The 27,291-nt window shown below is 45.1% G+C and overlaps 1 protein-coding gene and 4 non-coding genes across 5 annotated transcripts; all 5 read right to left on the bottom strand.

Moving 5' to 3' along the window:
* Nucleotides 1-11,319: 11,319 nt before the first annotated feature.
* Nucleotides 11,320-26,016, bottom strand: EIF4A2 (eukaryotic translation initiation factor 4A2). The gene is made up of 11 exons (XM_075340555.1): nt 25,913-26,016; nt 20,630-20,675; nt 20,423-20,555; nt 20,074-20,213; nt 18,060-18,228; nt 17,862-17,971; nt 17,612-17,755; nt 17,394-17,531; nt 17,101-17,190; nt 16,874-16,953; nt 11,320-12,504 (listed from the first exon to the last, which is right to left on the bottom strand). The coding sequence occupies exons 1-11, from the start codon at nt 25,939-25,941 to the stop codon at nt 12,360-12,362; spliced, it is 1,224 nt and encodes a 407-aa protein (XP_075196670.1). The 5' UTR covers nt 25,942-26,016; the 3' UTR covers nt 11,320-12,359.
* LOC142297963 (small nucleolar RNA SNORA63) lies at nt 16,614-16,742 on the bottom strand. Its single transcript, XR_012752182.1, has one exon. It is a non-coding gene; the product is annotated as a small nucleolar RNA SNORA63 (small nucleolar RNA).
* Nucleotides 17,249-17,372, bottom strand: LOC142297964 (small nucleolar RNA SNORA63). The gene has a single exon (XR_012752183.1). It is a non-coding gene; the product is annotated as a small nucleolar RNA SNORA63 (small nucleolar RNA).
* Nucleotides 20,282-20,348, bottom strand: LOC142297986 (small nucleolar RNA SNORD2). The gene has a single exon (XR_012752205.1). It is a non-coding gene; the product is annotated as a small nucleolar RNA SNORD2 (small nucleolar RNA).
* LOC142297985 (small nucleolar RNA SNORD2) lies at nt 25,538-25,606 on the bottom strand. Its single transcript, XR_012752204.1, has one exon. It is a non-coding gene; the product is annotated as a small nucleolar RNA SNORD2 (small nucleolar RNA).
* Nucleotides 26,017-27,291: the final 1,275 nt, after the last annotated feature.

Raw genomic sequence — 27,291 nt, 5'->3', positions numbered from 1 at the left:
TGATGTGTTGTTGGCCATAGATGCTACTGCGATTTCTAGCTATTACAATTGTATGGCTTTGTTAAAATAATCTTGATCTGCCTGTGATGTTTTGGGGAGGGGAATATCATTAAGATACAAAGATATTTGTTCATTTTGAGCACTAGAGTCTGGAGCAATACGATTCTGTGTAACCGTTGGAGCAGACCTTTTAAGATATCACAAGGTTGATTAAGAATAATGCCCTCCTTGTTTCCAATTTCCCTAATGAAAGAGTTCTCGGAGTGACCCTTTGCAATCAATGCTAACAAGTGACCAGCCTTCTCCCGCTTCTCCAAAATGCGTTGTTTGGAAAACAACAATTTACTTTTGGCCTTTTCTATAACATTAGTATAAGCGGTCTGCCCTACCTTCCACTCTGCCAGATCCTCACCTGATCTGGAAAGACAAAGTGTTCCTCTGCGAGCCTTACCCTCTTCTGAAGAAATGTCTCAAATTGATATGTTTTAGTTTTGGAGCTATTAATAGCTTGTATCAATATGCATCCTAAAAAAAGGCTTTAATAGAATCTCATATAGTGTTTTGTGAAGCCGAGCCAACATTATCTTTGAAGTAATTAGTAATAGTCTTCTCAACTAACTGAGAATCTATGATCTGCACCTAAAAGGGTTTCATGGACCACATCTTAAGATCTTCCAGGGTTGGGCTAGAGATACAGATCCATGTTCAAAGGGGAGTGAGCCAACAGAAGTTTAGGCAAATATTCTATCTTTCATACCAATGGTATTACGCAATCTGACCCTAAAATTGTATTAACATGGGACAGGGTTTTGTGGGATATAGAATAACAAGAAAATTGTTGGTTCCTCGGGTGGTGTTCCGTCAGTGACAATTCAGCCAGCAACCCCCCCAGATTTCATCACCATATCAGCTTCTGATGCTGATTCGCTCTTAAATCTGTCCCAACATGGATGTACAACATTATTAAAATCTCCCATACAAAAAGACCAGTGTTGTTAATGTAATTTGCCACTGTATTTCAGATTAGATGGCGTCATTATAGGGGGGTGGGATACACAATGCCAATAATAAACAGACTTTAGAAAAAATCCTGCAATGCAATGCCACCCACATGCCCTCCTCGTCCAGCCCCAAGGAGATCCGTTCAAATAGCATAGCCTTGTGAATAAGGACGCTGCCCCCTCTAGAATAGCTGGAAAGATGGAGTGCAAGCCATGGCTAATCCATGGCCACTTTAAGCATAACATTTTATTGCACTCTAAGTGAATATCCTGCAGCCAAATCACCTGCGGGATATATTCCATTACAGCCATTCGCTTGGTAACATTTCCCAGGCCCCAGACATTCCAGTTCAATATACTAAGACTCCCTGCTATCATGTCACATCATGTACAATGTTGGGGCCCATCTAAGGCGAAACTCCTGCCCTTAACAAAGAACATATATGAATCCCATTCCCACCAGTAAGCAGCATACCATACATCTTTGCGCCTGTGCCACAACCTGTAAAATAGAGAGGAGTCAACCTGGCTCACTAACTATGATAGAGAGGTGCTCAGAAGTTACGAAAAAAAAAACCGTCCAATAAAGTAGAATAACTTCGGCACACTCATATAAATGAGACTGTGGTACAGTAAGTATCCATAGGTGATTTTATTGCAATGCAAAATCTTAAACAAAAAATAAACCGACGTTTCGGCTTGGAGAGCCTTTATCAAGGTTGTGTATCTGTATATAATACATAATGTAAATAACAAAGAATTAGTTGTCATATACACAGAAAGGTGAAATATAAACACAATGGCAAACATAAATACACAGACTCACTGACCCAAAAAAAAAGGTCAGAAAAGGAACCAACTTCCAGGACCTTCCTTCTAAAAATAGATGGAGGGAGACACCAGTCCATGCTGCAACTGTGCAGAAATGGAGGTAAATACAAGGACTCAAAAACATGAATTAAGAGACACCACACAAGAGTTGGCTGCCTGACAGTACAGGAGAAAAGAAAAGATTCATGACCACTGGGCTGTAGATCAGTAATATACAGTACAATCACATCATAGCAGTGAAAGTAAACAATGGTGCTGCATGTATGAGTGTCATAGTTACTGATATAGTGTGATCTATGGATCTGTTACCTGTTCTGCTCAATCCATTGAAGCGCATCTTTAGAATTCTCAAAAAGAGGTGGTCGATCCCGGGGCTGTCCACTGTCCCAACTTGTTTAGATCTTATTAAATCTTCTCTCATTTTCTAGCCCTTGTAACTTTGTTTTTTCAGCAAATTTAATCAGTTTACTATCAATTCCTTCTAAATCATTGATAACCACTGAATAACACAAGGTCCAGGACAGCGCCCTCTGATACTGCACTTGATAGTCTTCCAACTGGATATACACGCATGTAGGACTTTTTGGGTCTGATCATTAAGCCAGTTATGAATCCACCCAACAGTTGCCTTGTCCATTCCACACTTGGTCATTTTTTCAATAAGGATGGTATAAGATACTAATGCTTTGCTGAAGTCAAGATATTCTATATCAACTGTGTTCCCTGATCTACCTAGTTGGTGATTCGGTCATAGAAGAAAATTCAGTTAGTCTGACATGACTTATTAATTACTAACCCATGCTGGCTTTGCTTAATGATGTCATACTCTTCCACGTCATGTGGTTTAATAATTTGTTCAAAGATCTATTCCTGGTATAGAAGTCAGGCTCACAGGCCTATAGTTCCCTGGGTTGACCTTTTTTGAAGACCGGGACATTTGCTATTCTCCAGTCATCTGGGACGTCTTCTGTTCTCCAAGAATTTTTAAAGATTACGGAGATTTGTTCAGAAATGTCTTTTGCTAGCTTCTTTAGTACCCTGAGGTGTATTTCATCTGGACCAGGAGACTGGAGTTCATAAATATTTGCGCACTATGTTGGTTACATTTATGGTGTGAGAAATCAGATGCAAAGAAGGGAATTTTGTTTACTTACCGTAAATTCCTTTTCTTCTAGCTCCAATTGGGAGACCCAGACAATTGGGGTGTATAGGCTATGCCTCCGGAGGCCGCACAAAGTATTACACTTAAAAGTGTTAAGCCCCTCCCCTTCTGCCTATACACCCCCCGTGCTCCCACGGGCTCCTCAGTTTTGGTGCAAAAGCAAGAAGGAGGAAAAAGAATTATAAACTGGTTTAAAGTAACTTCAATCCGAAGGAATATCGGAGAACTGAAACCATTCAACATGAATAACATGTGTACACAAAAAACAAACAGGGGCGGGTGCTGGGTCTCCCAATTGGAGCTAGAAGAAAAGGAATTTACGGTAAGTAAACAAAATTCCCTTCTTCTTTGTCGCTCCATTGGGAGACCCAGACAATTGGGACGTCCAACAGCAGTCCCTGGGTGGGTAAAATAATACCTCGTAAGAGAGCCGTAAAACGGCCTCTTCCTACAGGTGGGCAACCGCCGCCTGAAGGACTCGTCTACCTAGGCTGGCATCCGCCGAAGCATAGGTATGCACCTGATAGTGTTTCGTGAAAGTGTGCAGGCTCGACCAGGTAGCCGCCTGACACACCTGCTGAGCCGTAGCCTGGTGCCTCAAAGCCCAGGACGCGCCCACGGCTCTGGTAGAATGGGCCTTCAGCCCTGAGGGAACCGGAAACCCAGCCGAACGGTAAGCTTCGAGAATTGGCTCCTTGATCCACCGAGCCAGGGTTGATTTGGAAGCCTGTGACCCTTTACGCTGGCCAGCGACAAGGACAAAGAGTGCATCCGAGCGGCGCAGGGGCGCCGTACGAGAAATGTAGAGTCTGAGTGCTCTCACCAGATCTAACAAGTGCAAATCCTTTTCACATTGGTGAACTGGATGAGGACAAAAAGAAGGTAAGGAGATATCCTGATTGAGATGAAAGGGGGATACCACCTTAGGGAGAAATTCCGGAACCGGACGCAGAACCACCTTGTCCTGGTGAAACACCAGGAAAGGGGCTTTGCATGACAGCGCTGCTAGCTCAGACACTCTCCGAAGTGAAGTGACTGCTACTAGAAAAACCACTTTCTGCGAAAGGTGTGAGAGAGAAATATCCCTCATTGGCTCGAATGGTGGTTTCTGAAGAACCATCAGCACCCTGTTCAGATCCCAGGGTTCTAATGGCCGCTTGTACGGAGGAACGATGTGACAAACCCCCTGCAGGAACGTGCGTACCTGTGGAAGTCTGGCTAGGCGCTTCTGGAAAAACACAGAGAGCGCTGAGACTTGTCCCTTAAGGGAGCCGAGCGACAAACCCTTTTCCAGTCCAGATTGAAGGAAGGACAGAAAAGTGGGCAAGGCAAAAGGCCAGGGAGAAAAACCCTGAGCAGAGCACCACGACAGGAAAATTTTCCACGTCCTGTGGTAGATCTTGGCGGACGTTGGTTTCCTAGCCTGTCTCATAGTGGCAATGACGTCTTGAGATAACCCTGAAGACGCTAGGATCCAGGACTCAATGGCCACACAGTCAGGTTGAGGGCCGCAGAATTCAGATGGAAAAACGGCCCTTGAGATAGCAAGTCTGGTCGGTCTGGTAGTGCCCACGGTTGGCCGACCGTGAGATGCCACAGATCCGGGTACCACGACCGCCTCGGCCAGTCTGGAGCGACGAGGATGACGCGGCGGCAGTCGGCCCTGATCTTGCGTAACACTCTGGGCAACAGTGCCAGCGGAGGAAACACATAAGGGAGCTGAAACTGCGACCAATCCTGAACTAAGGCGTCTGACGCCAGAGCTCTGGGATCTTGAGACCGTGCCATGAACGCCGGTACCTTGTTGTTGTGCCGGGACGCCATTAGGTCGACGTCCGGCACCCCCCAGCGGCAACAGATCTCCTGAAACACGTCCGGGTGAAGGGACCATTCCCCTGCGTCCATGCCCTGGCGACTGAGATAATCTGCTTCCCAGTTTTCCACGCCTGGAATGTGAACTGCAGAGATGGTGGAGGCCGTGGCTTCCACCCACATCAAAATCCGCCGGACTTCCTGGAAGGCTTGCCGACTGCGTGTGCCGCCTTGGTGGTTGATGTATGCCACTGCTGTGGCATTGTCCGACTGAATTCGGATCTGCTTGCCTTCCAGCCACTGCTGGAACGCTTTCAGGGCAAGATACACTGCCCGTATTTCCAGAACATTGATCTGAAGCGAGGACTCTTGCTGGGTCCACGTACCCTGAGCCCTGTGGTGGAGAAAAACCGCTCCCCACCCTGACAGACTCGCGTCCGTCGTGACCACCTCCCAGGATGGGGGTAGGAAGGATTTCCCCTTCGATAATGAAGTGGGAAGAAGCCACCACCGAAGGGAGGCTTTGGTCGCCTGAGAGAGGGAGACGTTCCTGTCGAGGGACGTCGGCTTCCTGTCCCATTTGCGTAGGATGTCCCATTGAAGAGGACGCAGGTGAAACTGCGCGAAAGGAACTGCCTCCATTGCTGCCACCATCTTCCCCAGGAAGTGCATGAGGCGCCTCAAGGTGTGTGACTGACCTTGAAGGAGAGATTGTACCCCTGTCTGTAGTGACCGCTGCTTGATCAGCGGAAGCTTCACTATCGCTGAGAGGGTATGAAACTCCATGCCAAGGTATGTCAGCGATTGGGCCGGTGTCAGATTTGACTTTGGAAAATTGATGATCCACCCGAAACTCTGAAGAGTCTCCAGGGTAGCGTCGAGGCTGTGTTGGCATGCCTCTAGAGAGGGTGCCTTGATCAACAGATCGTCCAAGTACGGGATCACCGAGTGACCCTGAGAGTGGAGGACCGCTACTACAGTAGCCATAACCTTGGTGAAAACCCGTGGGGCCGTTGCCAGGCCGAACGGCAGTGCCACGAACTGCAGGTGTTCGTTTTCTATGGCGAAGCGCAAGAAGCGCTGGTGCTCTGGAGCAATCGGTACGTGGAGATAAGCATCTTTGATATCGATCGATGCAAGGAAATCTCCCTGGGACATTGAGGCGATGACGGAGCGGAGGGATTCCATCCGGAACCGCCTGGTCTTTACGTGTTTGTTGAGAAGTTTCAGGTCCAGGACAGGTCGGAAAGACCCGTCCTTCTTTGGGACCACAAACAAGTTGGAGTAAAAACCGTGGCCCTGTTGCTGAAGAGGAACAGGGACCACCACTCCTTCTGCCTTCAGAGTGCCCAGCGCCTGCAGTAGAGCCTCGGCTCGCTCGGGAGGCGGGGATGACCTGAAGAATCGAGTCGGGGGACGAGAGGTGAACTCTATCTTGTAACCGTGAGACAGAATGTCTCTCACCCAACCGTCTTTTACCCGTGGCAGCCAGGTGTCGCAAAAGCGGGAGAGCCTGCCACCGACCGAGGTTGCGGAGTGAGGAGGCCGAAAGTCATGAGGAAGTCGCTTTGGTAGCGGCACCTCCGGTGGTCTTTTTAGGACGTGACTTAGACCGCCATGCATCAGAGTTCCTTTGATCTTTCTGAGGCCTTTTGGACGAGGAGACTTGGGACCTGCCCGCGCCCCGAAAGGACCGAAACCTCGACTGCCCCTTCCTCTGTTGGGGTATGTTCGGTTTGGGCTGGGGTAAGGATGTATCCTTTCCCTTGGATTGTTTGATGATTTCATCCAAACGCTCGCCAAACAATCGGTCGCCAGAAATTGGCAAACTGGTTAAGCGCTTTTTGGAAACAATCTGCCTTCCATTCCCGTAGCCACAAGGCCCTGCGGAGTACCACCGAATTGGCGGCTGCAACCGCCGTACGGCTCGCAGAGTCCAGGACAGCATTAATAGCGTAAGACGCAAATGCCGACGTCTGAGTGGTTATGGACGCCACCTGTGGCGCGGACGTGCGTGTGGCTGCGTCAATTTGCGCTTGACCTGCTGAGATAGCTTGTAGCGCCCATACGGCTGCGAATGCTGGGGCAAAAGAAGCGCCGATAGCTTCATAGATGGATTTCAACCAGAGCTCCATCTGCCTGTCAGTGGCATCTTTGAGTGAAGCCCCATCTTCCACTGCAAGTACGGATCTAGCTGCCAGTCTGGAGATTGGAGGATCCACTTTGGGACACTGAGCCCAACTTTTGACCACGTCAGGGGGAAAGGGATAACGTGTATCCTTAAGGCGCTTAGAAAAACGCTTATCTGGACAAGCATGGTGATTCTGGACTGCCTCTCTGAAATCAGAGTGGTCCAGAAACATACTCGGTGTACGCTTGGGAAACCTGAAACGGAATTTCTCCTGCTGAGAAGCTGACTCCTCCACCGGAGGAGCTGAGGGAGAAATATCCAACATACGATTGATGGACGCAATAAGGTCGTTCACTATGGCGTCCCCGTCCGGAGTATCAAGATTGAGAGCGGCCTCAGGATCAGAATCCTGATCAGCTGTCTCCGCATCATCAACCAGAGATTCCCCCCTCTGAGACCCTGCACAACATGATGATGTCGAGGGAAAATCTAAGCGAGCTCGCTTAGTCGGTCTGGGGCTGGGGTCTGTCAGAACCCTCAGCCTGGGATCCATGAGATACCCCGGGAGGACATTGTTGGTCCAGCTGAGGTGGGCCAGGGAACAAAGATTCAACAGAGTCCCTGTGCTGAGATACTGGCCTGGACTGCAAGGCTTCTAGTATCTTAGCCATAGTCTGAGAGTTTTGCAAACTCCGTCCCAGTCACCTGAACAGTGTTAGCAGGTGGCTCCCCCTGGGCCCCCCCTAGCAGAGGCTCTGGCTGAGTAAGTGCCACAGGGGCCGAACAGTGCACACAATGAGGGTCAGTGGAACCTGCCGGTAGCGGGGTCGTACATGCGGTGCAGGCAACATAATAAGCCTGTGTTTTGGCACCCCTGCCTTTCGTGGGCGCCATGCTATTATCTTCCCTGAGCAACACAATAGGGTATATAGCCAGAAATCAACTGTGCACCATACAGTGTAAAATAAACATATAATGTTACACTACTGCACAATGGGGCTAGCACCACAGGTGCTGCTTACCACCCGCTTAAAAGCGGTTGTGAGGCCACCAGAGTCCCTACCTGGGTCTCCCAGACTTTGTCCCCCTCTGCAGCGTCCGAGGAGCTGACAGGAATGGCTGCCGGCGTCCTGAGGAGAGGAGGGAGCCGTGGGCGTGACCCAGAAAGTGCGGGAACTGGTGCCCGCACTGTGCACAGTGAGGGGGGTGGAGTATGCAAAGCATGCTCCAGCCCTCAGTGCTGCTCGTTCGGTGCAGCGTCCCGCCCTTCCCCTGCCTGTCAGGGCTGGGGGTGGGAGGAAAGGAAACTAGGCCGCAAAAAGCCGGGGACTCTAGTAATAAACGCGGCCGCCGTAAAAGCGCGGCCGGCGTGGAAGTCCCCGGCGCACTACAAGTCCCAGCCGCGCCGCAGTGTTTCCATGGCAGCGGCGGTCAGTGCGGCAGTCCCTATACATAAACACACTCAGCAACGCTGAGTGTGTAATGGCACATATTAACCCGGTCAGCGCCGCGGTCCCCGGTGCACTAGCACACCCAGCAAAGCTGGAGTGTTGCTGTGCGCGGTCCCCACCGGGATACAGAGTACCTCCAAGTAGCAGGGCCATGTCCCTGAACGATACCCGGCTCCTATCCAGCAGGCTCCACAGGAGTTGTGGATGAAGCACGGTCTCAGTGCCTGGAGACCGATAGGATCCCACTTCCACCAGAGCCCTGAGGGGGATGGGGAAGGAAAACAGCATGTGGGCTCCAGCCTCCGTACCCGCAATGGATACCTCAACCTTACAACACCGCCGACAAGAGTGGGGTGAGAAGGCAGCATGCTGGGGGCTCTATATGGGCCCACTTTTCTTCCATCCGACATGGTCAGCAGCTGCTGCTGACCACTCTCTGGAGCTGTGCGTGCATGTCTGACCTCCTTCGCACAAAGCAAAAAACTGAGGAGCCCGTGGGAGCACGGGGGGGTGTATAGGCAGAAGGGGAGGGGCTTAACACTTTTAAGTGTAATACTTTGTGCGGCCTCCGGAGGCATAGCCTATACACCCCAATTGTCTGGGTCTCCCAATGGAGCGACAAAGAAATATGAATTTAAAAGTTTGGTCTTCGCAACATAATTTACCACTTCTCCCTTCCCCTCCCCCCCCAATGTTGATCACTTGTATGGGCTGCTGTAGCATTTAAAATCCTATAAAACCTTACGAGTTGTCCCTCTCATTATATAATACTGACCCCCTCCTGTACTAATGTCCCTCATCCTGGACCACTTCCTGGTAAATATATCTCCTGGTATATGACCTCATGGCTAAATCCTGGAATATACGTCTCCATCTAGTTTTATGATCCCATCATGGCTGCATCCTAGTATATATCCTAATTCTGGTATAGATGTTTCAATAATGGCCCCAGCTTGCCTGCATCCTGGTACATATGATTCCCCCACACAGGACAAACAAAAAAAAAAGTTACTACACTCAACTTTCCCCACTGTCCTCAGATGACATTTTGCAACTGACTAGTGTGTAAGCAGTGCAGTGCATATCAGTCATGTGCTGCGTGCCCACTTACAGCGCTGCCAGAGTACTGTGGGGAGCAGTGAATATTCATAGCCTTAATTGGCAGCTGGCACATCACGGTGCGGGGACCTGACTATTTGCTGCGATCTATTGCAGCCTGATGAGCGCCCTCAGACACATCCAGCTGAAGGATTAAGCTGGGGCCGGTGGGCCCCCAGTAACCCCAGGCCCAGTCTAGATTTCTGCTAAGGAAGACTGGATTGCTTGACACATCATCCCCTCTAGTTTCTCCCTTACTGAAGGCTGTTCTTTCAGTCCCTTCTGTACACCACTGACAAATTGTTTATGCGAAGATGGAACCTCCTTATTGCAAATGGCACGTTTACAACCTATCATTTTCTCCAGCTTTTGGTGCAGGTTCCTTGTCCCCCTGTGAGAGGGTAGAATGCACCAATATCCAATCCTGCTCCAAAAAGAGAGGTCTACCTATGCTATGAACACTTAGGCTGTGTGTGCATTGCAGGCATTTACGCTGCATCTAGCACTGAAGCATAAACGCATGCATTCTGCGTCCCCAGCAAAGTATGTAACTTTTGCAAATTCCATGTGCACGTTACGTTTTAGAACGCAATTTGCATGCTGAAATTTGTGGCCGAATCGCTGCGTTCTAAAAAGCAACGTCACTTGTGCGTTTTGGATGCTTTTCCCACTATGGCAGCGCAAGCATCCAGAGTGCATGAATTCTGTATCCATTCTGCACTCAAAATACATCCAAAACTACGCTTTTCGGCTGCATTTTGAAACGCAGATGCAATGACAAAACGCTGCAGAATATTTGTCACGCCAGAACGCAGACGTGCACACATACCCTGAGGCTGTGTGCCCACGATCAGTGTCTGCTGTGTGTTGGACGCAGCATGGTTCAGCTGCGTCCAAAATGCTGCGTTTTACAGTACAAGCATAGTGGACAGGATTTTTTTTTAGAAATCCCATACCCCCGGCTTGTTTTTTCCGCAGCAAACATTGACCTGCGGGCTTCATTTTTCCAGACCGCAGCATGTCAATTGTTTGTTCGCATGCATTCTCCGTAGCGAGAGACCGCAGAGCATTGAACCCAGATTGTGGGTAGGAGCCGCTGCGGAGGAGACGCACGGCCCCGCAGGTCAGGCCCGCTACGTCCAGGACGCAGGGAGTCCAGATCGTGGGCACCTTTAACCTTTCTGCCCCCATATATTTGTTGTGCATTAAAATTTAGCGTTCATTGCAGAGTAAAATGTGCATAGTAGTTTGGGTTATTTTAGATGGTGGTTAAGTATAGTTTTTTTTTTTTTAACACTAAAGCTGCATTTTTTTGTGACTTGTCCCACAACTTAATTGATTACTGACTCGTACACTGCAGTGCATGAAACCTGTCCGTTCTACACAGACAGCCTCTTAGATCCAGCTATAAGTGGGGCCTAACAGGTCAACTATCTGCACTTCGGATTCAGAGGAGCAGATTGTCCTAAAGATGGATCCTCTCAACCACTTAATCACAAAGGGGCTAATCTGGGCCAATGCACTCATTTCTCACTGTAGTTAAGTCATGCAGAGAAATAGGGCTAGTTTCACACATCCAGCTTTGACGTTTTTGCCAGATTTGGCGCACGCCAATACAGTACAATGGCAGCGTGACAAGCGCCGGTCACACTGTCATGTGACCCAGAAGATGCGGTGCTGCCATTGTACTGTATCACTGTACTGGCGTGCGCCGAATCCGGCAAAAAGCTGGATGTGTGAAACTGGCCTAAGGCCCCTAAACATGGCGTATCAGCAAAGGGGTAAATTGAATTTGGGGGAAAAAAAAAAAAAAAAAAAATTACCAGAGAAGGGTACATAGAGCATTTATTTTATTTGGAAAGTTAGATGCAGAACACATTTATCAGTGCCATAATTATAATTGATTGGGGCATCATGTTTACTTTACAGCAAATCCAGTATTTGTTTTTACCTTGAAATTAGCCATGAGAACAGAAAAGTACCAGGGTCACTTTGCTTCTAGAATATTAAATTAAATCTCAAGTGAATAGAAGGTTGGGTATGTAAAGGCTAAGCATAGCAGGTCTCAATACTGCGGAAAAGCAGCAAACCATTAGCAGTTGATTGCTTTTTAACTCTTTACCACCAAAGCCTGTTTTTTTTTTTTATCTTCCACAGAAGCACATCTTCTGAATAAAGTCACTATAAAAACACAAAGCTACTAAAGGTTATTTACCCACCACACCAATTTTCCATTTTGCCCCCATATATAATCTGCATTTAAGAAGGTGCACTAACTGCAGGATTTAACAGAGTAAATATACTATTTATTAAACATTTATATTCATGTGCAATGTGGCAACTTTACAATTAAGCTAAACACAATCTATTGTTGGGGTTCAGGGTCTAGCACAAATGCACTTTATTGAATAAATATACATTTAAAAACAAAATTATAGGCATTTTAATTTAGTAAACTCTAAATCTGTAATGTACAATAAAGTCATATATGCTAATTTAACATAATTGGCTGATTTGATACAGCACTTATATTTTTTAGTCCATAAGTAATTTATTAAATGATAAAGAACATCAACTACAACCACTTCTCTAAAACTGCTAAATAAATGTGGAACACAAAAATATAAAGACCTCATTGCTTTAGAACCCGCCCCAACAGTCTAAACTCTGGAAATAGAATAAAGCCAACAGCTTTCTTTCCAGAGAAGGCGACCGATGTCGCTTTACTTATCAAAAAAATCTGTATTTTTGATCCGTCATGAGCATAGAGACAAGATTCAATATAATTTTCCAAAGAAAAGCACAATGCGCGTCGTGATTCGCCAATTCAGCAACAGCGAGTACGGCATTCAAAACAAATCTCATCCCAGGGATCAAATAAGGTCAGCCACATTCATCGGCATCTCCTCCACTGTAGTATTGTAGAAAGTCTCAATATCACGAAGAATTCTTTTATCCTCCTCTGTAACAAAGTTTATAGCTACACCTTTTCTACCAAAACGTCCGCCACGGCCAATCCTGTAAGAAAAAAAATAAAAACAAGATTAAAAATAGACAAAGAATTGATACCCTTTGTATTTGCTCAAATCCTCCTAGGAAAAAAATGTTAAGTTACAGCCACTATAAAATCCAACCAGTGCCATCAATAGGGTGGCCTAACAGTGACAAAGGTTGGTGTCACCATACTCTACACCCCCCCCCCAACAACCAAATCGCAGGTTATCGATGGTTGCCTGTTACCAGACTGCCGATTATGTAATCAGTCCTGCAGATTTGTGTCCATTTTATTTATTGGGAACCTTCAAAGCAGGGCTGTGGAGTCGGAGCTCATTTTGGTGGAGTTGGAGTCTGTATAAAATGCACCGACTCCGACTCCTAAAATATATAATAAATTGGGGACAGGAGTGCAATGCAGAATGTGCTGAATATTTTACTAAATAACATTTAGTATAATGCTTATATTTAAGTGAAAAATTTATTGTAGTACAATGTGAACATCAGACATTTAATTGTTTTTATGATACAATAATCAAGATATTTGGATAGAACATAAAATTTATTGGAATACAACTTTAGAACACAAAAAAACTAATAAATTGTAAATATGTAATATATATAAATTATATATATATATACATATATATATATATTATATATATATATATATACAGTGTATATACACACACAAGATATATATGTAATCTACTGTATATTACATAGTGTATTACATATTTACAATTTATTACAGTTTTTTGTGTTCTAAAGTTGTATTCCAATAAATATATTTTATGTTCTATCCAAATATCTTGATTATTGTATCATAAAAATTATTAAATGTCTGATGTTCACATACACATATTCATGTACTACAATAAATTTTTCACCTAACTATAAGCAATATATGTAGGAGTCGGAGTCGGAGCCGGTGCAAGAGAATTTGAGGAGTCGGAGTCGAAGGTTTGGCTTACCGACTCCACAGCCCTGCTTCAAAGTTAACTGCCAGGAAATGTGTGCTGTAATGATTGCATGCAATGATCATTAAGGCCATTCACACAAAAAGTATGCACTTAAGTTTTGTGGCAATTTTTTTTATTTTTAGTGCAGCTGAAATGTGATTTGTCTAGCACAAGTGAATATAAATAAAATATTATATATATATATATATATACACACATACACACACATACACACACATACACACACATACACACACATACACACACATACACACACACACACACACACACACACACACACACACACACACACACACACACACACACACACATACACACACATACACACACATACACACATACACACATACACACATACACACATACACACATACACACATACACACATACACACATACACACATACACACATACACACATACACACATACACACATACACACATACACACATACACACATACACACATACACACATACACACATACACACATACACACATACACACATACACACATACACACATACACACATACACACATACACACATACACACATACACACATACACACATACACACATACACACATACACACATACACACATACACACATACACACATACACACATACACACATACACACATACACACATACACACATACACACATACACACATACACACATACACACATACACACATACACACATACACACATACACACATACACACATACACACATACACACACAAAAACCCCAGCAAAACCTGTTTTGCACTTATTGCTGTCTAGGCATGAAAAATTGACAAGCAGCAACTACAAGTCCGATGGATGGGCCCTTCCCCCAAAATTAACTTTTCCTCCCAGCAACCTCTGGGTTTGTCACTACATCGTGAGCAGTGGCTGTAACCATGCCTTAGCTCTTTATTCTGCCAGTGTAAACTCAGTCAATGCCAGGGTGTAGTTACAGCTGCCACTATGTAACAAGTGGTGATTGAAGTTGCGCCTGATCTAAAAGTTGGTAGCTGCCAGGAATAAGGCTATGTGCCCACGGGAGATTAAACCTGAGGATTTTCTAGATAAATCTGCAGGTTTCAGCATGTACCGACACTCCCCATGTTATCCTATGGTACATGGGGAGTGCTGTGTCCATGCTGCGGATGTCCCGCAGCCACACGTAATTGCATGTCAATTCTTTCTGCAGAATTCCTCGCGGAAATCCCAGCCCTCCACTATGGAGATAGGGCCGGGACTTCCGCAGCAATGTCCGCAGGTTTACCGCAGCGATTTCGCTGTATTACCGCAGCTAAAAATAGCTGCGGATTCCAGTGAGCATCTGCGGGAAACCTGCGGATATATCTGCAGGTACAAACTCCCGTGGGCACATAGCCTAAGTGTTATTTCCTCCAGGCAGGCAGCTTTAGCATGGTTTTAGATTAGAATGCAATTTCACCTGTTATGCAGTTTAGTAGCATTTCAGCACATAAAAGGTTCCTCTTAATCCTCACACCGTATGGTGAAATTCAGTCAGACCTTCACTCAAGCCAGTACTATAGAAGCTAAAATAGGGCCACATTATGGTAGTCTGAGACCTTCATTTGCTAGAAATTTATTGCCTTGCTAGTCAAATCCTACAATTAACTTACAGAACATTTTCACTGTTCCTAAGGCATAACCTATCAATCCAATTGCAGCTGTAAGTAAAGTTGTGTCCAGCTGTGGAGACACTTCCATTATATGGATGACCATTTGTATCATTGCCATGTTAAAGCACCACTCCATTTTTTTTTTCACTGTAGTGGTGGCACAATTTTAAGTTCCCTGCATTTAGTCACATACTTATCAGTCAGCGTCATCCTCTTAAGGGGGTATTCCAGCATTTATTGGGCAATCTGGATGTCACAAGTCAATGCTAGTCAGCTAGAATAATGCTTTGGCTGGAGTCATTTGCGTATGACTTACTCAAGAATCGAGCCGCATCACCAGGCACGGCCTGCCCCTCGCCAGACAAACGTATGTTACTGCATAGAACAGAAGTACGTACAGCTGCACGCTCCTGTCTGGAGAGTAGCAGGCCGTGCTGGGTGATGCGGCTCTAGCCTCACACAAGTCTCACTCCAGCATTCAGAGCTTGTGAGTTACCTTTTACTTCCGATCAGTAAAGAGTTAAAGTTACTGAATGGCAGGTAAACACACATTGTGTTTTAGGCTTTGTGCGCACTAGAAATGTGAAGTTTGTCAAGAAAATTTCTTGAGAAACTTCTGGGAGTGGAAGATTTCCAGACCTCCGGAAAAAATCTGCACCAAATCCGCGGTAAATCCGCATGCGGATTTGCCGCGATTTTCCCGCAGGTTGTTCCCTGCGGATTTTGCAGGCTGTACTGCAGAAATCCGCAGGTACCTGCGGAAAAGAATTGACATGCTCATTTTCTCAAGAAAATATTCAAGGAAATTTTCTTGAGAAAAATCCGCAGCGTGCGCACAGCTATTTTTTTTCTCATAGGATTTGCTGGGAAATGTCTGCACAAAGATTGCAGACATTTCTCAAGAAATTTCCACAGCAAATCTGTGGGTAAAAAAACCTAGTGCGCACATAGCCTTAAGCTACATTTTCCACTATAGCTGGAGGGAAAGAATGAGGCTTCTAACCAGAAGTGCTTTTATAGACCAATAGCTTTACCGCAAAAAATAAATAAAATAAAAATATATAAATTGCTGTAATTTACATTTCAATGGCCCAAAGGCTGTCACCATTGCTTACCTACTGCTGCTCCAGCATCAGAAGCCACCATACCTGTACTAGCCGTTTGGCTCAATTAAAGTTAGGCATATCAGTTGTTCAGTACATGTTAACAGCAAAGGCCAAGGCATTAATACCAAGAATAATGAAAATTCAATATTGTGTTGTATATTTGCCACAGTTGGAAATGATGAAGTGCATTACCTTTACAAGCATTAGTCCATGCTCCACTGGCCGCCCTCAGATCAGCCAGATGTGCAATTTCTCTGTTGGAGAAAGCACACCTCTTCCTCAGGCCATTCTCAGCAGTGTCCTGGAGCAACTGTAGTCTGCTCCTCAACTATTTAAACATAAAAGTTTCATAAAAATTTTGCCTAGGTATTTAGGGAAATGTCTTTCTTAAAAATAAAGATTGTTTGAGACCAAGCGTCCCCATCTGCCAAGAAGGTCAGAACAAACAGGGATAGTAGGAAACAATTTATTATCTGCAGGGGGAACGACAGAACAGCACTTAACAGCTATACTGTAACTTATCCTGCACAATGACTGCTTCCTTCAGGGTAAAGCCCACAGAAAGGATTTAATGCTTTGGCTCAGACCTTGCTGTATTTGACAGCTGCTGCATGACAAGCATATATAGTGCATCTATAGCACAGCCAGACTGATACAAACCTGTGAATGTAGTTTTCACGATTGGTAGGCAGGTCATAGTTGATAACTAAGGAAACTTGCTGCACATCTATTCCACGTGCCTATAAGAAATAACATGGATCACACCACTTTATTTTCCATTAAATTAGTCAGCTATAGAAGTTACACATGCAGTCTGATCTACATCATAGTGTTAACTACAACTGACAACTACTGCTGCACTTTGGGTACAAGAGCCACCAACTTACCAGCAAATCAGTAGTTATCAATACACGACTAGATCCAGATCTGAACTCCCTCATAATGACATCTCGCTCCTTCTGGTCCATGTCACCATGCTGTCAAGGAGGAAAGAAGAAGTTGGGTTTATAATAAACCAATGCCACATTGTGATAGCTGTATGAGACCAAGCGTCCCTGCCTGCCACCATGATCAGTCAGGGATAGTAGGAAACATGTTACTGTCAGCAGGGGGAACGACAACAGAGCACCACACGGCCATGCTGTAACTTAACCTGCTAGTTAGTATTGTAGCTACTTACCAAAGCAGATACTGTAAAATCTCTGGCATGCATTTTTTCAGTAAGCCAGTCAACCTTTCTCCTGGTATTCAAAAATATAACTGCTTGTGTAATAGTCAGAGTCTCATACAGATCACAGAGGGTATCCAGCTTCCACTCCTAAGATTAATAAACAAAAAATTAAGACCCAGTTTAGGATTCTAAATAGTAAAGTAATAAAGTTGGGTCGGTAATCTTACCTCTCGTTCAACATTAATGTAGAACTGCTTAATACCCTCCAAGGTCAATTCCTCCTTTTTCACAAGGATGCGAATTGGATCCCTCATGAACTTTTTGGTCACTTCCAACACATCAGTTGGCATGGTGGCAGAAAGCAGGACAACCTAGAGGAAACAGCAATATTTTACCCCAAGACCAGTGGTATTTTGCAGGCTCTGAATAGTTAATGTTACTTCTGTCTAGGATTATGAGACCGTGGTCACTGCTTACCTGAATATTTGTGCTCAATTTTTGAAAGATCTCGTATATTTGATCCTTGAAACCACGGCTTAACATTTCATCAGCTTCATCCAAAACAAACATTTTTATCCATTTTGGGGCTGGAAGTAGAATTGTCAATTGTTACTTTGAGTTAGAAAACATTACTTGGCATTTATGCTGTTATAATGCTTAAGTATAAAGACTTACATAAATAACGCCTATTCAACATGTCAAACACACGTCCAGGAGTTCCCACAACAATATGAGGCGCTTCTGCCTGCAGTTTCTGCATTTCATTGCGAACATTTGTGCCTCCAATGCAAGCATGGCATGTTGCCCCCATATAGTCACCCAGGGCTAGAATGACCTTTTGAATCTAAGAACGAAATTAATAATCTTATGAGAAGGCATAGTTTGTCACTTCGGAGTGGTTGCTAATTAATCTCTATACTACTGGACGTTTCCATACAATACGCAATGTAGTGTTAACACAGGGAGAATGACAACACTAAGACTTCAGTCTCATTACTCATGGTGTGCAGACCTACAGCTCAAGAAAGATCACCCCCCTATAGCCCACTGTCTGAAACCACCATCATTAGACCCCAAAACATGCAGATACTTAAATACCATCAAACACATTTCCCTAGTGTAGACCAAGATAGTCCTACTGCATTAAGAGTGTTCTCCACGGGTATGGATTGCAGCAGTGTACCAGTCTAACATGTTAGTGGGCAGCAGCAGATAACTGGTCCTGGTAGATCATTTGCCTGCACAATCCTAGTCACAACCTCTTAAGTGAGGATTTGGTGCATACTAGGCAATAGTTTCCAACATGTTAACGAGCATTTCTCCAAATAAAACATGCAATTTAAGGATCTAATATGGAAAGTGATCAATGCTTCATGAACGATGTCCTGCTACCCATGCACTTCATATGAAAGTTTACATTCTAGTGGATGGGACCCTATAAAAGCCATTCGGTATAGACTTTTTTAAAAAACGAACAGCTCAAACCACCACTTAATGATACAGACTGTTACAGCCTGTACACAAGTATTCAAAATCCATATTTTTGTATTACAACCTGTAGGGAGAAAAACCATGTACCACTATTGCATCTAATGTACTGTGCAAATCCAGTTGCAGCTAAATAAAAGCTCGTCACATCAGATTTCTGCTTCTATTATACAAAGTGCCAAAGCTTTGAAGTATCAGATACTGGAGATATATGAGGTATTTAAATCAATGTGCTGGGTGGGCCAACGTCATTAAACCACAGCTGGTTATATAAAGCCCTATATTGTCACTGTTACTATATGCATTATATAGTCACATACAGCCAATCTTTACACTGCTTATGCAATCCATGGGCAAATTAGATTTCATACCAATTTAATCCATAGCAGTGCAGGAGGCACACAACCTCCCATAATTGTTCATTTCCACTAGTGGTATGGCTATGCTACATAGTAGAAAACAGTTTGCAGTAGCTGTACAGAGCATATCCAGGTTAGGTCCGTTTCATACAGCCATAAGCAGACCATGACTGGCCCAGCCACTGGTCACCAGACCTGAACCATGCCTCATTTGCATGCATGAGGCCCTTTAGAGCGAATCAGGAGATCCGCAACAAGTTCAGACCTCTGTCACACACAGATCAAATTGTGAAGGTTTCAAGTCAGCCTGGAAAAACGTAGCACTTTGTGATACTTGATGTCAGAAGGATCAGATTGGAGTTTAAACACATTGACTTATTCTCCCAAGGTATCAGCTGCCACAGTGTCTGCCAGCAGCATTATCCACTCTTCCCATAAACAGAAGCATGTGTAAGGGGGGGTTGTAACAGCATTGTGAAAGGCATTGGCTAACGTCATTTGGCCAATAGCAATCTCTAGTGTACATCTACCTTAAGCCTCTTTACGTTAAGTGTAACACTAGAATAAGTATTTCATAAGTGACATGCAAAGCACCATGAGATGAAAAGTCCATCTTAACATTTTGCACACTGCAGTTTCCATACTACACAACTGCATAGCAAGTTTTTTGTAGAATTAGACATTCAACTAGTATACTTGTCACAGCGTGCTAATTAAACTCAAGTGATTGGATTACAAGTGGCAAAGCATTTATGACAATGAGGCCAGTGAAGCCATCTGCACTCACAGTTGTGGAATCTGAAACTTGTGCAGCACACAGTCACAAGCTACCCTGTCAATACCTGTTGAGCCAGTTCTCTTGTGGGAGCCAATACTAGTGCTTGGGTCTCCTTGAGCTCAATCTCCAGCTGCTGCAGGATGGAAATGGCAAATGTGGCTGTCTTGCCAGTACCTGACTGAGCTTGAGCAATCACATCATACCCTAAAAAGAGTAGGGAGACATTTAATGTTCCCAAATATTACCTGGTTGTGTAACCCAAGACAATTAACAAGTGATCAGAAAGAAAGTTCTCTCCATTTCAGGTCAGTCCCGAAAGATGTTACCATCATTTCACTTGTCGCTCATACAGGGAACTGGAAAACCTAGTTTTCCATAAATAGTTACAACCTTTTAAAGACAGTCATACAAACCTTTTATGCAGGGGATAATTGCTCTTTGCTGAATGGCAGAAGGTTTTTCAAAACCATAAGCATAGATTCCTCTGAGAAGAGATTCTTTCAGGTTCATGTCATCAAAGTTGTCAACAATTTCATTCCAGTTACTCTGCAAGAAGAAAATATGTAATTATCCTTCAACATTAAGTAACATTCATAAGAGAACATGCATCGTATACCAACCTCAATGACACCATCGGGGTCCATTCCTTCAGGGCCACCATGGTCTCTAAGGAAACAAAAGACAGACAAGCAGATAAGTGCATGATCTGTACAAGTGTCATGAGTCAAGAAGAACTAACTTGCCATGAGACACTACCATTGCAGAGGCAAGGGCTACTGCAGACTACACTACAGCATTAACCCCTTCACACCCAAGGACTAATATATTATATATGTGTGTGATATACAATACATATCACACACACACACACTTGGCCGTGTCTATTCCTTTAAAGGGATTCTGTCACTGGGGTTTTGCCACCTTATTTAACAGCAGTATAATGTAGAGAGCCCCTAATTCCAGCCATGTGTCACTTACTGAGCTGTTTGCTGTTTTGATAAAATCAATGTTTTCTCTGCTGCAGATCTAGAAGTTATACAGAGCTCCTGAATATGCTCGACCTGGCAGCACCCAAGTAGTTGTCAAATTATAAAATCACTGTGTAATCAGCAGTGCCTTATCAAAGCTACACTAAGCAGCCCAGTAAGTGAAGCACGCTCAATTAGGATCTCTGCCCCATGTTCTGCTGCTCTCCGATTAGGTGGCAAAAACCTGATGACAGATTCCCTTTAACCCCTTCACAACCATGGACGGATATATCCGTCATGGAGCATGTCCCGTTAAGCCCTGCCCCCTGCCGCAGGCAGGAGGCGGTCGGCACACATCAGCTGTTTTCAACAGCTGACGTGTGCCTGCTAGCCGCGGGTGGAATCGCTTCCACCCGCGGCCATTAACCCCTTAAATCTTGCTGTTAAAGTCTGGTAGAAAGCTATACGCGCGCGGCCATGTTTTTTTACTTACCGCCGCCCCCACCGGAAGTCACGTGCGTGATCACGTGACTATCGGTGGTTGCCATCGTAGCACAGGGTCATGTGATGACGCCTGCAGCTATGATGTTTCACTTTCGTTTTCCCTCGGCACGGAGCAGAGGGAAACAAAGTGACTATCTGCTGTTTACAGCTATATAGCTGTGATCAGCAGATAGATAAGAGCTGATCGCAATAGCCCCCTAGGGGGGACTAGTAAAATAAAAACAAAAAAACCTTAAAGTTCAAATCACCCCCCTTTCCCCCCCATTGAAAATTAAAGAATTAAAAAAATAAAATAAAATATACACATTTGGTATCGCCACGTTCAGAAATGCCCGATCAAAATATAAAATCAATTAATCTGATTGGTAAATGATGTAGTGGCAAAAAAAAATTACAAACGCCAAATTACGTTTTTTGGTCGCCGCAAAAGTGGTACCATTAGAAACATCAGCTCGAGACGCAAAAAATAAGCTGTCACTGAGCCATAGATCCCAAAAATAAGAACGCTACGTGTTTTGGAAAATGGCGCAAAACATGCGCCACTTTTATTGGACAAACTTGTGAATTTTTTTTAAATCCCTTAGATACAAGTAAACCTATTCCTGTTTGGTGTCTACAAACTCGCACCGACCTGAGGCATCACAATGACATCAGTTTTACCATATAGTGAACACCGTGAATAAAATATCCCAAAAACTATTGTGCCACCACACTTTTTGCAATTTTTCCGCATTTGGAATTTTTTTGCTGTTTTCCAGTACACCATATGGTAAAACTTATGGTTTCATTTAAAATTACAACTTGTCCCGCAAAAAACAAGCCCTCATATGGCAAGATTGACGGAAAAATTAAAAAAAAATATAAATAAAGTTACGGCTCTCTGAAGGGGAGCAAAAATCAAAAACGCAAAGTGCCCCAGGGCTGAAGGGGTTAATGCAGGCTCTCATTATTGCCTGCACATGTCTGCTGATCTGATCAGATATGTGCAGCTCATAGGCACAGGTGGATCCATCTGCACCCGTTAACCCCCTTAAATCATGTTGTCAAACCCTGAAAGCACTATTTAACGTGCTCTGGTAGGGGATTACGTGCTCTGGTAGGGGATTACGCTGTTCCTTGCTGTTATTGACGGCCCTGTGACGCGATCACAGGGCGCAATGAGTTGCCATGACAGTATGGGGTCAGATGATGACCCGTCACTCATCACTCAATTCCTGTGAATGCCAGCAGATCGCCTGCACTGCCAGGAGATCAGCACTTTTGCTGTATAGAGAAATGCTGAAGCATCGCTCTGATCAGCAGAAGAGATCTGACAGTACAGTCAAAATCCCCTAGGGGTCAGGTTAAAAAACCAAACATCAAAATAAAGAAAAGCAGCATTCAGAAATGGCAGATCAAAATATAAATTAATCTGATCTGTAAAAGGCATAGCAAGGAAAAATAAATATATGAAACAGTTAGGGTTATGGGTTTTTTTTGGTCACCAAAACATTGCAATTAAAATGCAATAACAGGCGATCAAAATTTCACATCTAGACAAACGTGGTATAATTAAAAACGTCAGCTCAAAACAGGAAAGAAAAAAAAAAAGTCACTGAACCCAAGATCCCAATAAATGAGAACACTATGAGTCTCAGAAAATGGCGACAAAAGCGCAATTTTTAAATTTTGCAATTTGTCACCACTTTGTTAAAAGGAAAACTATACATTTTTGGTATCTGCATACTAGTACTGACCTGGTGAATCATAATCCCATGTCAGTTTTACCATGTAGTGAACATTGTAAATAAAAAAAAAAAACTAAATACCATATTTTTCGCTTTATAAGACGCACCCCAAATTTAGACAAAAGAAAAATGGGGTCCGTTTTATACTCCGGTGTTCTTACCAGAGGGGGGCAGCAGTGGTGGTGAAGCGGGGTCACAGGAGGCAGAGGTTGTGGTGGCAGGCGCCGCAGCAGGTGAGTCGTGCAGCAGGCCGGTGCGAGTGTCTTTGAGTCCACGGTCCCGGTTCAAATGATGGCGCCTGGAGCGGCATATGCGCGGATGGAGCTCTATCTGCGCACGCACCCGCTCTCAGCGCCATCATATAAAACTGAGACCGCGGACAAACTGGGTAACCTGCTGTAGAGCCGCCCGCCTCACACACACACAGTGGCAGCCAGCCCACCCACCCTGCGTGCAAGCGGCCGGGTACCTGTACATGCGTGCGAGAGGCAGCCGGGTACCTGTGGCTGTGTGAGGGCGGCACCCGGCCGCCTGCACGCCACACAGACAGGACCCCCAGGTAAAGCTATATTCGGATTTTACGACGCACCCATTTTCCTCCCAAATTTTTGGGAGGAAACACACACACACACACACACACACACACACACACACACACACACACACACACACACACACACACACACACAATGAGATCAATTTACCAATCGGCAGTTATATCAGGTCATTACTCACACCATTTAAAAATAGACCTGATAAAGGGGTATTCACATCTCCCAAGATCCTATCCCAATATGTAGAAAGTATAATATTAGCAATTACCTCCAATTAGAAGTGTAGTATAGTTCTGATTACAAATGTCACTTACCTCACATGCAGGGCCTTAGGTATCCATGGTTATGACCACTAGCAACACACTGGTTGTAACCATGGATACCTAAGGTCCTGCACATGAGGTGAGAGTCAGGAGAACTCTACTACATTTGTAATTGGAGAAAATTCCTACTACATATTGAGAGAAGATCTTTGAGACCAGAATAAACCTTTTATATTAGTGGCTACAACATTGCAAGTCTTGTCAGACATCTCAGGACATCCGCCAGAATATCTGGAGGCAGCACCATCACTAACAGTCCTCACACAGCAAGAATAGAGCAACTATCTGCTCCAAAACAGTGGGGAATCTGGAGAAAGCCCTGAGCCAGAACAGAGCAGCTCTGGAGGACTCAACCCTTATGCCTACCATGTAATCATAGGCAAAAGGGTGGCAGGACCCCTTACTACATAGTGTTGTGATAGCCATGTCTGATGAGACCCCTTATTGTCATATCCCTAGTTCAACTTGCACACTGCAATATAAGGCTATGTGCCCACGCTGCGGAAAATGCGTGGATTTTGGAAATCTTCAGCTCAGGCACTTCCCAGCCATTTCTATGGCATTTTGGAAATGCTGTGCCCACGCTGCGGATTTTGATCCGGAAAAATCTGCAACATGTCAATTGTTGCGGATTTTCATCCGGATTTTGGCTTTAAAATTGAGAAAAAAAAAAAAAAATCCGCACCAAAATCCACGGCAATTCCGCGCCTTTGAAAAGGTGCGGATTTTGCAGGAAAGCTACGGATTTTGATGCAGAAAAAATCCGCAGCTACATTCTCCCGTGGACACAGCCTAAAACATGGTGGCACAGAGCAGCAGTCCAGCTATGCAAAAGCTGATCAGCAAGTTAGGAGACCCCTTACTGTCATGTTCCTAGCTCAATATCTGCAAAGACACGCTGCAGTATTAAGCATGGGCAGACATGTGGCACAGAGCAGCAGTCCAGCTATTCACAAGTGATCAGGAAGTTATGAGACCCCATTAGTGTCCTATTCCTAGTTCAGTGTATGCACCACCTGACACGCTGCAGTATAAAGCATGGTGGATGTGTGGCACATGGAGCAGCAGTGCGGCCAGGCACAAGTGAGAAGGAAGTTATGAGACCCCTTAATGTCATGTTCCCAGTTCAACGTATGCACCACCTGACACCTCTGCTGCAGTATAGAGCATGGTGGATGTGTGGCACAGAACAGCAGTCCAGCTAGTCACAAGTGAGTTATGAGACTCCTCATTGTGATGTTCCTAGTTCAGTGTATGCCCACATGACACGCTACAGTATAAAGCATGGTGGATGTGTAGCACATGGAGCAGCAGTCCGGCTATTCACAAGTGATCAGTAAGTTATGAGACGCATTGTCATGTTCCTAGTTCAGTGTATGCCCACCTGACACTCTGCTGCAGTATAAAGCATGGGGGACATGTGGCACAGGGAGCAGCAGTCCGGCCAGGCACAAGTGATCAGTAAGTTATGTTCTCTCCATTTCAGGTCAGTCCCGAAAGATGGTTACCATCATCTCACATGTCCCACAGGCATGGACTCCCGCCCCCATCATCCCGGCCAGTGCCGCAGTGTACCGAGCGCCATGCTCTCCCACCCCTCATGCCCCCGCCGCCTGCTCCGGCCCCCTCTGTAGTCTGACTAGTGACGTGTCCTATACGCCGCCATGTCCCGCATAACTCCGTAGGCCTCAATAATACTGCGTGCTGCACAACCCCACTGCAGGCCTGCACTGCCCGTCAGGACCAGCACACAGCGCTCCCTGCGGAAACACCAGTCTGTAGCAACGAAGGCCGGAAGCGTACGAGAGCCGTCGCCATGGAAATCACCTGGAATAATCCGCAGAGCCGCTAGACATGATCCGCACACGCTTCAGAACGCACCAGAAAAGGACTATCTGAGGGGGGCGCCCGCCATTTATACATCCGGATCTACATTTCTGAACGGCGCAAGGATACCGTGACTATGGTAGAAAGTGTCCAGCCCACTTTTAGCTCTTCCTACACTTAATACTGGTAAATTCACGATAGTTGCTATGTAAAACTCTTCCCCTATATGTTTCGTCTTGTAGAAATTATTTCTTTACTGCAAATTGAACTTTTTTCTCACAGCACTCTTTTCGTATGGCGGAAAGATATTGCAGCAAAGAGTGAGTAGGTTATAGGTCTCTGAGATGCACGGGGTTTCTTTCTCCGGCCCCTGCAGAATTAGTTTGTGAAGCTCCGCCTTCTTTGCGGCCTGGCGGTGACGTACGGCACAGGGAGGGACAGTTGTGTGTGGCCGCCTGGCCGGAGGGAGCCTGTGCTGTGCTGAGGCTGCTGTGTCTCCAGAGCTGGGCTTGTGTGTGGGGAGGCTGTGACCCCGCACAATGGCGTCCTGTGTACAACAGGTCACACACTGAGGGGCCCAACTATTAACTGTGCTTTCCTATGGGGCCCGCTAGTCTCCAGGAGCCGGCTGTGGTGCATCCCCTGCGCCCTGTACAGTTTTGGGGAGGATTTTTTTTTTTTTTGCAGCTTCTTGTCACCTGTTGGTAAAGCTCAGTCTCCTGGTTGCTTGATTGTAACCATGTATGCCGAGAAGCACTGACCACCGTGGAGAGGACAGGGCTACACACACGGCAGCGGTTTGTCATGAAAAAATCATGTCAGAACGTTTTCCACTTTATCACCCAGAATCTGTGCAAATCCATTGACAAACACTATTTCAAAAGGGAAAATAATAACTACAATAAAGTGGTTGCATAAATATGTACACCCTTATTCTAATACCTTGTTGAAGTACACTCTGAATCTAACAGCATTCAGTCTTTTTGGACTCCAGTCTGGGTTCTGGCTTTGTAACTCCAGAACTTTGATCTGGTAAAGTAATTTTGTTGATTTGGAGGCATGCTTAGGGTCGTTGCAAAATTAACCTACTGCTCAGAATGCCTCTACCTTAAAAAATTTACAGTCGCAGCTGCCAAAAAAAAACACCAAAGCTTAATGTTGCCCCCGCAATGCTTCACTGTGGGTATGGTGTTCTTTGGTGATGCGCAGTGTTGACTTTGCATCAAACATTTTATTTTTAAGTATGGACAAAACGTTCAACCTTGGTCTCATCAGACCATATACCATGCCTCCAGCCGCTAATGGGCAGGGGAGTCGGTGCCAAGAATGTGGCTTCTTACGGTCTGCCCATCCCACTATCTCTCTTTCCATACAGGGTA

This window comes from Anomaloglossus baeobatrachus, chromosome 3 (genome assembly GCF_048569485.1).
Source record: "Anomaloglossus baeobatrachus isolate aAnoBae1 chromosome 3, aAnoBae1.hap1, whole genome shotgun sequence".
Lineage (NCBI taxonomy): Eukaryota > Metazoa > Chordata > Amphibia > Anura > Aromobatidae > Anomaloglossus > Anomaloglossus baeobatrachus.
This window is presented reverse-complemented; position numbering and strand designations above follow the sequence as displayed.